Source organism: Ranitomeya variabilis, chromosome 7, assembly GCF_051348905.1.
Source record: "Ranitomeya variabilis isolate aRanVar5 chromosome 7, aRanVar5.hap1, whole genome shotgun sequence".
In the NCBI taxonomy this organism is placed as follows: domain Eukaryota; kingdom Metazoa; phylum Chordata; class Amphibia; order Anura; family Dendrobatidae; genus Ranitomeya; species Ranitomeya variabilis.
In genome coordinates, this window is record NC_135238.1 from 11,694,954 (window position 1) to 11,706,903 (window position 11,950).

At 46.3% G+C, this 11,950-nt stretch overlaps 2 protein-coding genes across 2 annotated transcripts; both read right to left on the reverse strand.

Annotated features, from left to right (window-relative positions):
- Positions 1-786: 786 nt before the first annotated feature.
- LOC143784321 (E3 ubiquitin/ISG15 ligase TRIM25-like) lies at positions 787-2,664 on the reverse strand. The gene has a single exon (XM_077272464.1). It carries the CDS (start codon positions 2,662-2,664, stop codon positions 1,087-1,089), a length of 1,578 nt encoding a protein of 525 aa, XP_077128579.1. The 3' UTR covers positions 787-1,086.
- Positions 2,665-9,932: 7,268 nt separating this feature from the next.
- LOC143785305 (E3 ubiquitin/ISG15 ligase TRIM25-like) lies at positions 9,933-11,615 on the reverse strand. Its single transcript, XM_077274060.1, has one exon. It carries the CDS (start codon positions 11,601-11,603, stop codon positions 10,038-10,040), a length of 1,566 nt encoding a protein of 521 aa, XP_077130175.1. The 5' UTR covers positions 11,604-11,615; the 3' UTR covers positions 9,933-10,037.
- Positions 11,616-11,950: the final 335 nt, after the last annotated feature.

Sequence of the window (11,950 nt, forward strand, 5' to 3'; positions counted from 1 at the left end):
TTAATAAGCAGATGTGGGGTCTTCATTATGGGGGCTGTGGTCGTCTCTTCTCTACATCTGTGGGTCCAGTGGGTCGGGGACTTTGAGCTCCGGCCGCCATGTTACCTATAATCGGCTGTGCTGCTGAATCTCCTTGTATAAAGCTGGAATATGTCATCACTGGTGCGGACCCCACAGACCCTGAGAATGAAGGGGTCACAGAGCTGATTTAGTGCTGCGTCCCCTCCCTGTTTACCCTGCACAGCGGCGCTCCGGACCCCCGATGTGCCCCCCATCCACTGCGGCCGTACTGCAGCTCCTGCATCGGGGGGTCCAGAGCTCCGATGTGCAGGAGGATGAACTAATGCTGCGGCCCCTTTATTCTCAGGATCGGTGGGGGTCCCGGGAGTCAGAGAGTGCTGACATATCCCAGCACTTTATCAGAGGATTAACCCTTTACTGAATAACAATTATCAGTCTCCGGACAATTCACCCAATAATATTTACATTCTGCTCAATCATTGATTCTGTATCTGATCTACAGGGAAAAGGAAAAACAATAGGAACAATCCCCCCATGACTCCGCCATATACACTGTATTATTAGAGGGTCCTGCTGATAACTCACTATATACAGATGTGTCCATGTGACCAGGAATAATGGAATTATAATGTGACGAGGACGACATCGGCCTCAGCTTCTTAGGCTACTTTCACACTAGTGTTGTTGGCTGTACGTCGCAATGCGTCGTTTAGGAGAAAAAACGCATCCTGCAAAGTTGTCTGCAGGATGCGTTTTTTCCCCATAGACTAACATTAGCGACGCATTGCGATATATGGCCACACGTTGCAACCGTCGTGCGATGGTTGCGTCGTGTTTTGGCGGACCGTCGGCACAAAAAAACCTTACATGTAACGTTTTTTTGCGCGTCATGTCCGCCATTTTCGACCGCGCATGCGTGGCCGAAACTCCGCCCCCTCCTCCCCGGACCTTACAATGGGGTAGCGGAAGCGTCCTAAGACTGTTTCCGCTGTCCACGTCAGGCATTATTTTCACAACGCGAGTCGGCACGACGGGCCGACGCATAGCGACGGCCCCGTGCCGATGCTAGTGTGAAAGCAGCCTTATTGTAACAGAGGCTTCATCAAATACATAGAAGATAACATGTAGGGGTTCAGTGAAGGAGGCGGTGAAGGTGTGTAAGTGTCTGATGGGGTCACACAGCTCATAGAAGGACAGACGCCCGGCCTCATAGTCTAAGAAGACTCCAAGTGTCGGACATGTTGGCTTTACTCTGAGGGCTAATCTTACCGAGTTATGAGATACATTATATCCTACATCACACATATCCAAACACCAAGATTTATCATTAAGTCCAATACCAGACTGTCTTCCTTCCCTTTCTATACTGGGATAGGAGTATCCAATGGCACAGTCTCCTATCTGGTTCCACTCTACCTCCCAGTAATGTCGTCCTGAGGAGAAGCCACATCTGCTTAACACCTGGGAGTAATTCACAAATCTTCCTGGTGATTCTGGTTTCTTCTGTATTTCTCCTGATTTTATTGCTTTTTTCAGATCTTCTGATATCTTCACACATCTATGAGCAGTGTCCACATCCAGCAATATGTCTGGGACATGGACCCCGAGCTCTGATGTTACATTACTGACAATATCCCTCATAGATCGGTGTAAGGTCAGTGAGATCAGAACCTCATCCAGATCCTCCTCAGTACTGACCTCTCCACCATCTCCCCCTGTGTCCTCATTACCTCCATAACTACTTACTGTAAGGTCTTTTTCTTGTAAGAGTCTTATTGGGTCGGTGACACGACACATTTCCTCCACGTGACGCATCTTCCTGGACAGCTCGTCCTCCTGTATTTCCAGCTTCTTGATGAGATCAGATATCTGGGACACAATCTTCTCCTCCTGCCTGGAGACCTCGCTCAACACTTTCTTTTCTGCCATTTCCAGTTGCTCCTTAATGTCCGTAAATATCTTACTGACGTTCTTTCTCTTGTCGGAGGCTTTCTCCTGGATCTTCATCTTACGATCCAGCAGATTCTGGACTCTTGTCTGAATTTCTGCTTTTTGTGGGTTTAGGTCATCTAATTGTTTCCTCAGTTTCTCCTTTGTCTTCTCTAAAGCCATATCCAGTAGCTCTACGTCATGTCCCTTGTGGTCTCCGGCCACCCAGCAGGACACACAGATACAGGCAGCATCTATAGTACAGTAGTATTTCAGGATCTCATTGTGTGCGGAGCATTTCTGACCCTTAAACGACACTGTTGGTTCAATTAGATTGTGATTCACCGACTTGTTATGGGCTGTGAGATGTTCCTCACACATGGACGTCTCACACTGCAGACATGTTCTTACAGCCGGTACTGGAGACTTAGTACAGTAAGTACAGAAGATCCTGGTCACCTCCATATCAGGCTGAGTAGATGAGAAATGCTCCACTATGTTCCTCAGCTTTCGGTTCTTCTCCAGGGCCGGACGCTCCGGATATTCTGCTCTGCAGTCAGGACAGGAATACCCTCCAGCCGCCTCCTGTGCATCCAGCACACTCACAATACACGAGCGGCAGAAGTTGTGTCCACATCTCAGGGATACGGGATCTGTATAGAGGCTCAGGCAGATGGAGCAGTTCAGCTCGTCCCTCAGCTCAGCAGACGCCATTGTAGTGGGAAAGTGCGGGAAATTAATGTGGAAAAGTTTCTTTACATAAGAAGGGCGGAGAGTTTCTGAGAATAAGCTATTAACCTTTTATCTCCAAGACTATTTGTCACTGAGGAAATTATTAACAGGATTGATCAGATGAGAGTTGTACAACCCCTGGCAAAAATTCTGGAATCACCGGCCTTGGAGGATGTTCATTCACTTGTTTAATTTTGTAGAAAAAAGCAGATCACAGACTTGACACAAAACTAAAGTCATTTCAAATGGCAACTTTCTGGCTTTAAGAAACACTAAAAAGAATCAAGAACAAAAAACGTGGTCATCAGTAATGGTTTCTTTTTTTAACCAAGCATAGGGGAAAAATTTGGGGGGGTTGTAGTGGTTCTAGTGACTCCACCTGCTTGCAGTATAGAGAATTCTCCACCAGTTCGGGGAAGGAGAAATCAACTGACCTCCAAAGAGCCTCTCTCAGATGTGAGATAAACAGAAGCTCAATTCCACTTATTGCGATCAGACAGGAGTCAGGAGACCATTCGCCTCATCCGCCTGTGGATCAAATGAGCTCAGTGAGCTCGTCCGTACTGTGGTCAGAAGCCTCCTGCTATTATATGCACAATTCTGGGCTTTACAATAACGAGAATAGAGAACAATGAGATTTATTTTCCACACGTACAATTGTTCTGTGAGGAAATTCACTCACTTGTCCATTACCTAGCAGTGGTCGGTGTGCTGCGCAGGTGTGGTGTGTTGGGCAAAACATGGAAAACATGGCGGTGTGAATAAGGCTTCAGGATGATACAAATGTTCACTTTTTTAAAGAGACAAATTCTTGCTACAAACTTCCTGTGTCAGGACTCTGTCGGATGTCCCGGGACTCCTTCCCTGTCCCTAATGCTAGGGGGGTGCTCTAGCTTGCCCTGTTCCCCGGATTACTTGTGAAGGTGAAGAGGCCGGGGTCACGTACCTTGCATAAGTTCCTGAATCTGCCCTTAGTCTGTACCCTTCCCCCACCCAGGGAAGAAGGGAGTTGTAGTGTTCCGTAATACATCAACCAGACTAACAAGGTAATACGAACAGGGGTAACAAAAAATACCAAACATACAAATGTACTCAGATATGTAACAGAGGAAGCACCGGGGAGTGGAGGATGAAGTTAAACCAAAGTAGGAGCAGAAAAGGAATTATCAAACACCCAAAACCAAGCAATAGTCACAGATTAATCCACCACCGGGCTGTCGGGGGGGTGTGGGGGGTTCGGGCGGTGACCCCGGACTTTAATTTAAAAAAAACACAGAAAAAAACTTGCTCAGGTGCCATCCCCCCACATCGTCCTGCCCTAGGCACGTGCCCTCAAGTGCCTAGTGGCAAAAACGGCCCTGCTTCTTGTGGAAGGAACATTTTTTGTTCCCAAAAGATCTTGTGGGATCTATTAATATATGATCTAATGTCTTGTTGTGGACAGTCAGGTGGTCGTTACAGAAAGTATTCTGACACTGCAGACAGGATTTCACAGTCGGGACAGGAGACTTTGTACAGTAAGTACAGAAGATATCAGTGTCCTCCACATCAGGCTGAGTAGATGAGAAACGCTCCACTATATTCCTCAGCTTCCGTTTCTTCTCCAGGGCCGGACGCTCCGGATATTCTGCTCTGCAGTCAGGACAGGAATACCCTCCAGCCGCCTCCTGTGCATCCAGCACACTCACAATACACGAGCGGCAGAAGTTGTGTCCACATCTCAGGGATACGGGATCTGTATAGAGGCTCAGGCAGATGGAGCAGTTCAGCTCGTTCCTCAGCTCAGTAGATGCCATTGTAGTGGGAAAGAGCAGGAAATGAATGTGGAAAAGTTTAATTCCATAAGAAGGGTGGAAGATTCTGAGATTAATTATCAGCTCCATGGTTGTGATCACTGCTGATCCACACTTGGGAAGAAATTACTTAACGATCAGCCATGAGGATCTGGTGTAGGATTAGGAGTTGTAGTGACTTCACTTGGTCATATTGTAAAGGAATCCACCATCAGTATGATGCAGGCGCAGGAAGCAGAGAACCCAGAACACTTTTTTGTATAAAAAGAAGAGACCTTTGCAAATGTGGAATCAGACTTTGACAGACGACGGCTGAATGTGGCTGATGATGGACTCGACATTAGGTCTCATTCAGACGTCAGTGAAAATACGACCCGTTGTACATCAGTGGTTTTATTCTGATTATCATCAGTGTTCGGTCACTTTTTATCATCAGTGTTTCATTAGTGATTTAGATGATTGTAAACCTTCCGTCTATTACTGTAGGCAACGTTCACACACAGTCAGTATTTTACATCAGTGTTTGTAGCCAAAACCAGGAGTGGGTGATAAATACAGAAGTGGCGACGTGTTTCTATCATACGTTTCCTCTGATTGTTCCACTCCTGGTTTTACAAATACTGATGTGTGAACGAAAATACAGAAATGCTAAGTTTCTTCTGCTGTTTCAGAAAACACGCAGCATTTACACTGTGTGAACACGACCTCAACATTATATTATTATTACAAATTTCTGACTTTAAGAAAAAATCAATTCTACCATTTTTTGACACCATTTACCGATCACCGTAAATAATCTGATCGCTGTGTTGTGCAGATTGTTACGATTACAAGGACACCAAACATGTCTGTTATTTGCTGATTTGTGATGTTTATTTTTTAAAAAGCGCAGGAAAAATGTCATTATTGTAAATGTTCTTCATTATTTTTAGTAATTTTAAAGGAAGAAAAAAAAAATATCTGACTTTGTTATTTTACACCTAGAATACATGGAGATACATCCATAGAAATGCACTGATATATAGAGATGTAGCTCTATGGCCCAGCACAGTCGGCCTGTAATGAAGAAGAAGAAGACCAGTCACATTGAAGGAGAGAACATTATGTACTTGGTATTGCAGGCAGCGGAGCACATAGAAATCACAGGGCACACTGCCAATGTACAAATTGGGCACCCCACACTTATTTTTTGTTCTCATTTATGAAAGTTGGACATTGTTGAATAGAACAAAAACCTTCTTAGACTTTGTCATAAATCTATCGGAAATATTCTCTTCCTTACTCCTGTTCTATGGAGCAAACATTGGCAGCAGTGGACATTACGACTTATGTCGGCAGCTGCAGAAATCAGGCAAATGGCTGCAGGTCCTTCTGGCCCTCGCTAAACCTACAGAGAGATCCAGGACTGATGAGCGACAGGTGAACTCTATAATTGTGAAATCTTTACTCCGTCATATGTGGAAGACGTCTCAGGGACGAGTGCGCCATTTAGTCTGGATCTTTCGGTACAGACGCAGAACTTTATTGTTGGGTTCCCCCATCTCTAATTAGGACGTCGTACCCTAAACTAATGGCAGATACGTAAAGGGGCTTTAATGTTGATGAAATCTTGACCTTTTCTGTAGAAATCCATTTTGCTGATATAAAAAAATCCCAAGTTGAACTGAATGTTAATGAGCTGCAAGTGCAGTGGGGTTGGAGGTTGCACTTGCAGCTTTCTTGCGCCTCTCTCCCTTTTCCCCACCTGCTGCCTCTTGTCTCTGACTGACAGGAGGGCGCACATTGTACATGACACCAGGGATATGCTACCTGTAATATGGAGAATAATAATAATAATAATCTTTATATAGCGCCAACATATTCCACAGCGCTTTACAGTTTAACAGTTTCGAACACAACAGTCATAGGTAACAAGGTTAACAATACAATAATTAAAGCACAATAAGACGACCCTGCTCGTGAGAGCTTACAATCTACAATGAGGTGGGGGAGATACAAAGTACAGGTGTGTATTTACAATGATGGATTTACAATGATGGTCCAGCCATCTTCAGGGGGTGGGGGGTAGATGGAGATAGTGAATGGGCTACACACACACAAACATAAAATAACTGATTAGGGAACGTGATAGGCCGCTCTGAACAAATGTGTTTTGAGCGAGCGCCTAAAACTAGGCAAGTTGTGGATGGTCCTAATATCTTGGGGTAGAGCATTTCAGAGGACTGGTGCAGCGCGGGAGAAGTCTTGGAGTCGGGAGTGGGAGGTACGGATTAGTGCAGAGGTTAGTCGAAAGTCGTTTGCAGAGCGCAGAGGTCAGTTAGGCCATAGACAGAAATGAGGGAGGAGATGTAAGGGGGTGCCGCATTGTGGAGAGTTTTGTGGGTGAGAACAAGTACTTTGAATTGTATCCTGTAATCAATGGGCAGCCAGTGTAACGACTGGCGAAGAGCTGACAAGTCTGAATACCGATTAGCTAGATGGACAACCCTGGCTGCTGCATGAAGGATAGACTGGAGAGGGGAAAGTCGAGTAAGAGGGAGGCCAATTAATAGAGTCTTACAGTAGTCCAGATGGGAGTGGATCAGGGTGACAGTGAGGGTTTTTGTTGTTTCCATGGTGAGAAAAGGGCGGATTCTAGAGATGTTCTTTAGGTGTAAGCAGCACGAGCGGGCAAGAGATTGTATATGGAATGTGAAGGAGAGATTGGAGTCAAACATAACACCCAGACAGCGCGCCTGCTGCCGGGGTGTTACTATGATGCCACCCACGGAGAGGGAAATGTCAGATTTAGGGAGGTTGGTAGATGTCGGTAGCAGAAGAAGTTCAGTTTTGGAAAGGTTGAGTTTCAGATAGAGAGCGGACATGATGCTGGAGACTGCAGTCACTGGCGTTCTGTAGTACAGCAGGGGTAAGGTCAGGGGATGACGTGTATAGTTGTGTGTCATCGGCATAAAGATGGTACTGAAAGCAAAATCTGCTGATGGTCTGTCCAATTGGGGCCATGTAGAGAGAGAAGAGAAGGGAGCCAAGGACTGAGCCCTGGGGTACCCCGACAGTGAGAGGAAGAGGAGATGAAGTGGAGCCGGAGAACAGAACACTGAAGGAGCGGTCAGAAAGATAGGAAGAGAACCAGGAGAGAGCAGTGTCCTTAATGCCTAGTGACTGGAGCCTAGAGAGTAGGAGAGGGTGGTCAACAGTGTCGAAAGCTGCAGAAAGGTCGAGGAGAATGAGCAGAGAGTGGTCACCGTTACATTTTGCTGTCAGAAGGTCATTGGTCACCTTGATGAGTGCAGTTTCTGTCGAATGTAGGGGGTGTAAACCGGACTGTGAAGGGTCTAGGAGGGAATGAGTGGAGAGGTAACGGGTAAGGTGGGAGTAGATCAGGCGTTTCAAGAGTTTAGAGATGAAGGGAAGATTGGAGATTAGTCTGTAGTTATTTGTGCAGGATAGGTCAAGAGCGGTTTTCTTTAGTAATGGAGTAATGATAATGTTTGAAGGAGGAGGGAAAATGGCAGAGAGGGAGAGAGTAAAGATTGTAATTAGGTGAGTTGTGATGACTGGAGAGAGCGACTGGAGGATATGTGAGGGAATGGGGTCGGTAGTGCATGTAGTCGGACGAGAAGAAGAGAGGAGTTTGGAGACTTCTTCTTCTGAAATAGGATCGAATGTGGAGAGTGAGCCAGGGATGTTTTACTCTATGTTTGGAGGTTCTGATGGTGAGGGGCACTACTTGGCCAAGGGTGCTTCTAAGAGTGTCATTGTAGTGATGTACAGCCAGATCAGGACAGGAAAAAGAGGAGATTGGGGACAATGATGAGTGTAGGGAGTCTGAAAGTGTATAAAGGTTAATAGCATGAAGATTTATGAATGTGTGGTAGGTAGGAGTGTGCTGGGGTGGACGAGGAATTGTGAGTGTGAAGGAGAGAATGTTGTGGTCAGAGAGGGGAAACGGTGAGTTATTTAGGCAGGAGACTGAACAGAGCTGGACAAAGACCAGGTTCAGGGTGTTACCATCTTGTGTTTCAGAGGTTAAGAGCTGTGAGAGGCCTAGAGAAGTGGTTAGTGATAGAAGCTGGGATGCAGATGTGGAAGTGGGGCTGTTAATGGGGATGTTGAAGTCTCCCAGGATAAGGGTTGGAAGTTCTGAGGACATGAAGTGCAGCAGCCAGGCAGAGAAATGGTTCAGTAAGTGGGTGGGTGAGCCTGGGGGCCGGTATATGACCGCTACTCTGAGGGAGAGGGGATGGAAGAGCCTGATCGTGTGGACCTCAAAAGAAGGGAATGAGAGTGATGGAACTGAGGGGATGACCTGGAAAGTGCATTGTGGGGATAGGAGTATGTGATATTAGGGACATACTACCTGTAATATGGAGAACCGCTAGGGGGCGCACATTGTACATGATACCAACATATCAATTGCTCTCTATGTGTACAGAGATATGATCAATGGAAAGCTGTAGAAGAGACAGTACTGACATATACAAGCTGGATAATGGCTACAGGAGCCTCATTGGCCACTAAATCCGCACATATAAGACCAATTTGGTCGGTGGTATAAAGTCTACATCAAGTCTCCACACATTCATCTCCCAACACCAGAAGAACAGCCGGTGATGAGAGCAGGAAGCTCCTCCACATTGTCCTGATCGTTACTCCACAACCATTTATCTATGGATTTAATTAGTGAATGATCCTCACATGTGCAAATAATATACAGAAATGACATTAAACTGAGCGTCGCTCCGAGGAGGGCGAGGATCGGGAGCACAAACGGCATCGATTCCCAACTCATCCAGAAGTCCCAGAAGTGAAAATTCTGCTGAATATATAACATATCGGGTTGTGCCGCTGTGGACACTGTGGGGTTAATAAGCAGATGTGGGGTCTTTATTATGGGGGCTGTGGTCGTCTCTTCTCTACATCTGTAAGTCCAGTGGGTCGGGAACATTGAGCTTCTGCAGCCATGCTACCTGTATTCAGCCGTGAGGTTGTGCTGCTGAATCTCCTTGTATAAAGCTGGAATATGTCATCACTGATTGGTGCGGACACCACAGACCCTGAGAATGAAGGCGCCACAGAGCCGATTTAGTGCTGCGTCCCCTCCCTGTTTACCCTGCACAGCGGCGCTCCGGACCCCCGATGTGCCCCCCATCCACTGCGGCCGTACTGCAGCTCCTGCATTGGGGGAGTCCAGAGCTCCGATGTGCAGGAGGATGAACTAATGCTGCGGCCCCTTTATTCTCAGGATCGGTGGGGGTCCCGGGAGTCAGAGAGCGCTGACATATCCCAGCTATATACCAGCACTTTATCAGAGAGGATTAACCCTTTACTGAATAACAGTTATCAGTCTCAGGACAATTCACCCATTAATATTTACATTCTACTCAATCATTGATTCTGCATCTGATCTACAGGGAAGAGGAAAAACAATAGGACAATAGAACAATGACTCCGCCATATACATTGTATTACTAGAGGGTCCTGCTGATAACTCACTATATACAGATGTGTCCATGTGACAAGGAATAATGGAATTATAATGTGACGAGGACGACATCGGCCTCAGCTTCTTATTGTAACAGAGGCTCCATCATCCACACAGAAGATAACATGTAGGGGCTCAGTGAAGGAGGCAGTGAAGGTGTGTAAGTGTCTGATGGGGTCACACAGCTCATAGAAGGACAGACGCCCGGCCTCATAGTCTAAGAAGACCCCAAGAGTCGGACATGTTGGATTTACTCTAAGGGCTAATGTGACTGAGTTGTGCCATACTTTATATTCTCCATCATACATGTACAAACACCAAGATTTATCATTATATTCAATATCAGACTCTTCTCCTTCCCTTTCTATACTGGGATAGGACAATCCGATGCTACATTCTCCCATCTGGTTCCACTCTACCTCCCAGTAATGTCGTCCTGAGGAGAGACCACATCTGCTTAACACCTGGGGGTAATCCACAAATCTTCCTGGTGATTCTGGTTTCTCCTGTTTTTCTTCTGAATCTGTTGCCGTTTTCAGATCTTCTGATATCTTCACCCATCTATGAGCAGTGTCCACATCCAGCAATATGTCTGGGACATGGATCCCGAGCTCTGATGTTACATTACTGACAATATCCCTCATAGATCGGTATAAGGTCAGTGAGATCAGAACCTCATCCAGATCCTCCTCAGAACTGACCTCTTCACCATTTCCCCCTGTGTCCTCATCACCTCCAGGACAAAATATTGTATTGTCACTTTCTTGTAAGAGTCTTATTGGGTCGGTGACACGACACATCTCCTCCACGTGATGTATCTTCTTGTACAGCTCATCCTCCTGTATTTCCAGTTTCTTGATCAGATGAGATATCTGGGACACAATCTTCTCCTCCTGCCTGGAGACCTCACTCAGCGCTTTCTTTTCTGCCTCCTGTAGTTGCTTCTTAATGTCCATAAATGTCTTACTGATGTTCTCCCTCTTATCCGAGGCTTTCTCCTGAATTGTCCTCTTACGATCCTGCAGATTCTGGACTCTTGTCTGAATTTCTGATTTTTGGAGATTCAGTTCAACCAAATATTTTCTCAGTTTCTTCTTCTTGTTCTCAAAAGCCTCATCTAGAAGTTCCACTAGGTGTCCTTGGTGTTTGCCAAGCAGACAAGACGCACATACACAAGCCGCGTCCTGAGGGCAGTAATACTCCCGAACCTTCTTGTGGAGAGAACATTTTCTGTTGCCAAAGGAATCGGTGGGTTCTGTTAATAAATGACCCCCTATCTTATTGTGGGCTGTCAGGTGGTCTTCACATAGAGAGGTCTCACACTGCAGACAGGATTTCACAGCCGGGACAGGAGACTTTGTACAGTAAGTACAGAAGATTCTGGTCTCCTCCATACTGGGCTGAGTAGATGAGAAACGCTCCACTAAATTCTCCAGTTTCCGTTTCTTCTCCAGGGCTGGATGCTCCGGATATTCTGCTCTGCAGTCAGGACAGGAATACCCTCCAGCCGCCTCCTGTGCATCCAGCACACTCACAATACACGAGCGGCAGAAGTTGTGTCCACATCTCAGGGATACGGGATCTGTATAGAGGCTCAGGCAGATGGAGCAGTTCAGCTCGTACCTCAGCTCAGCAGACGCCATTGTAGTGGGAGTTTGCTTAGCTTCTTCCTGCCTGACTGGGGGCTACGAGGAGTCGAGGAGGAGACTTAGAGCAGTGGGTACAGTGGGGAATGATTGGCAATGCTCTTTGGTGACTGTGGTCCTCCCACATGAGCTCATACATTACTGTGCAATCACACATACTGGACAGTGGAGGAGGTCCAGCACCGGCAGCAATTAGGTTAAAGGGAACCTGTCACCCCCAAAATCGAAGGTGAGCTAAGCCCACCAGCATCAGGGGCTTATCTACAGCATTCTGCAATGCATTCTGTAATGCTGTAGATAAGCCGCCAATGTATAGTGAAAGATGAGAACGAGGTTAAATTATA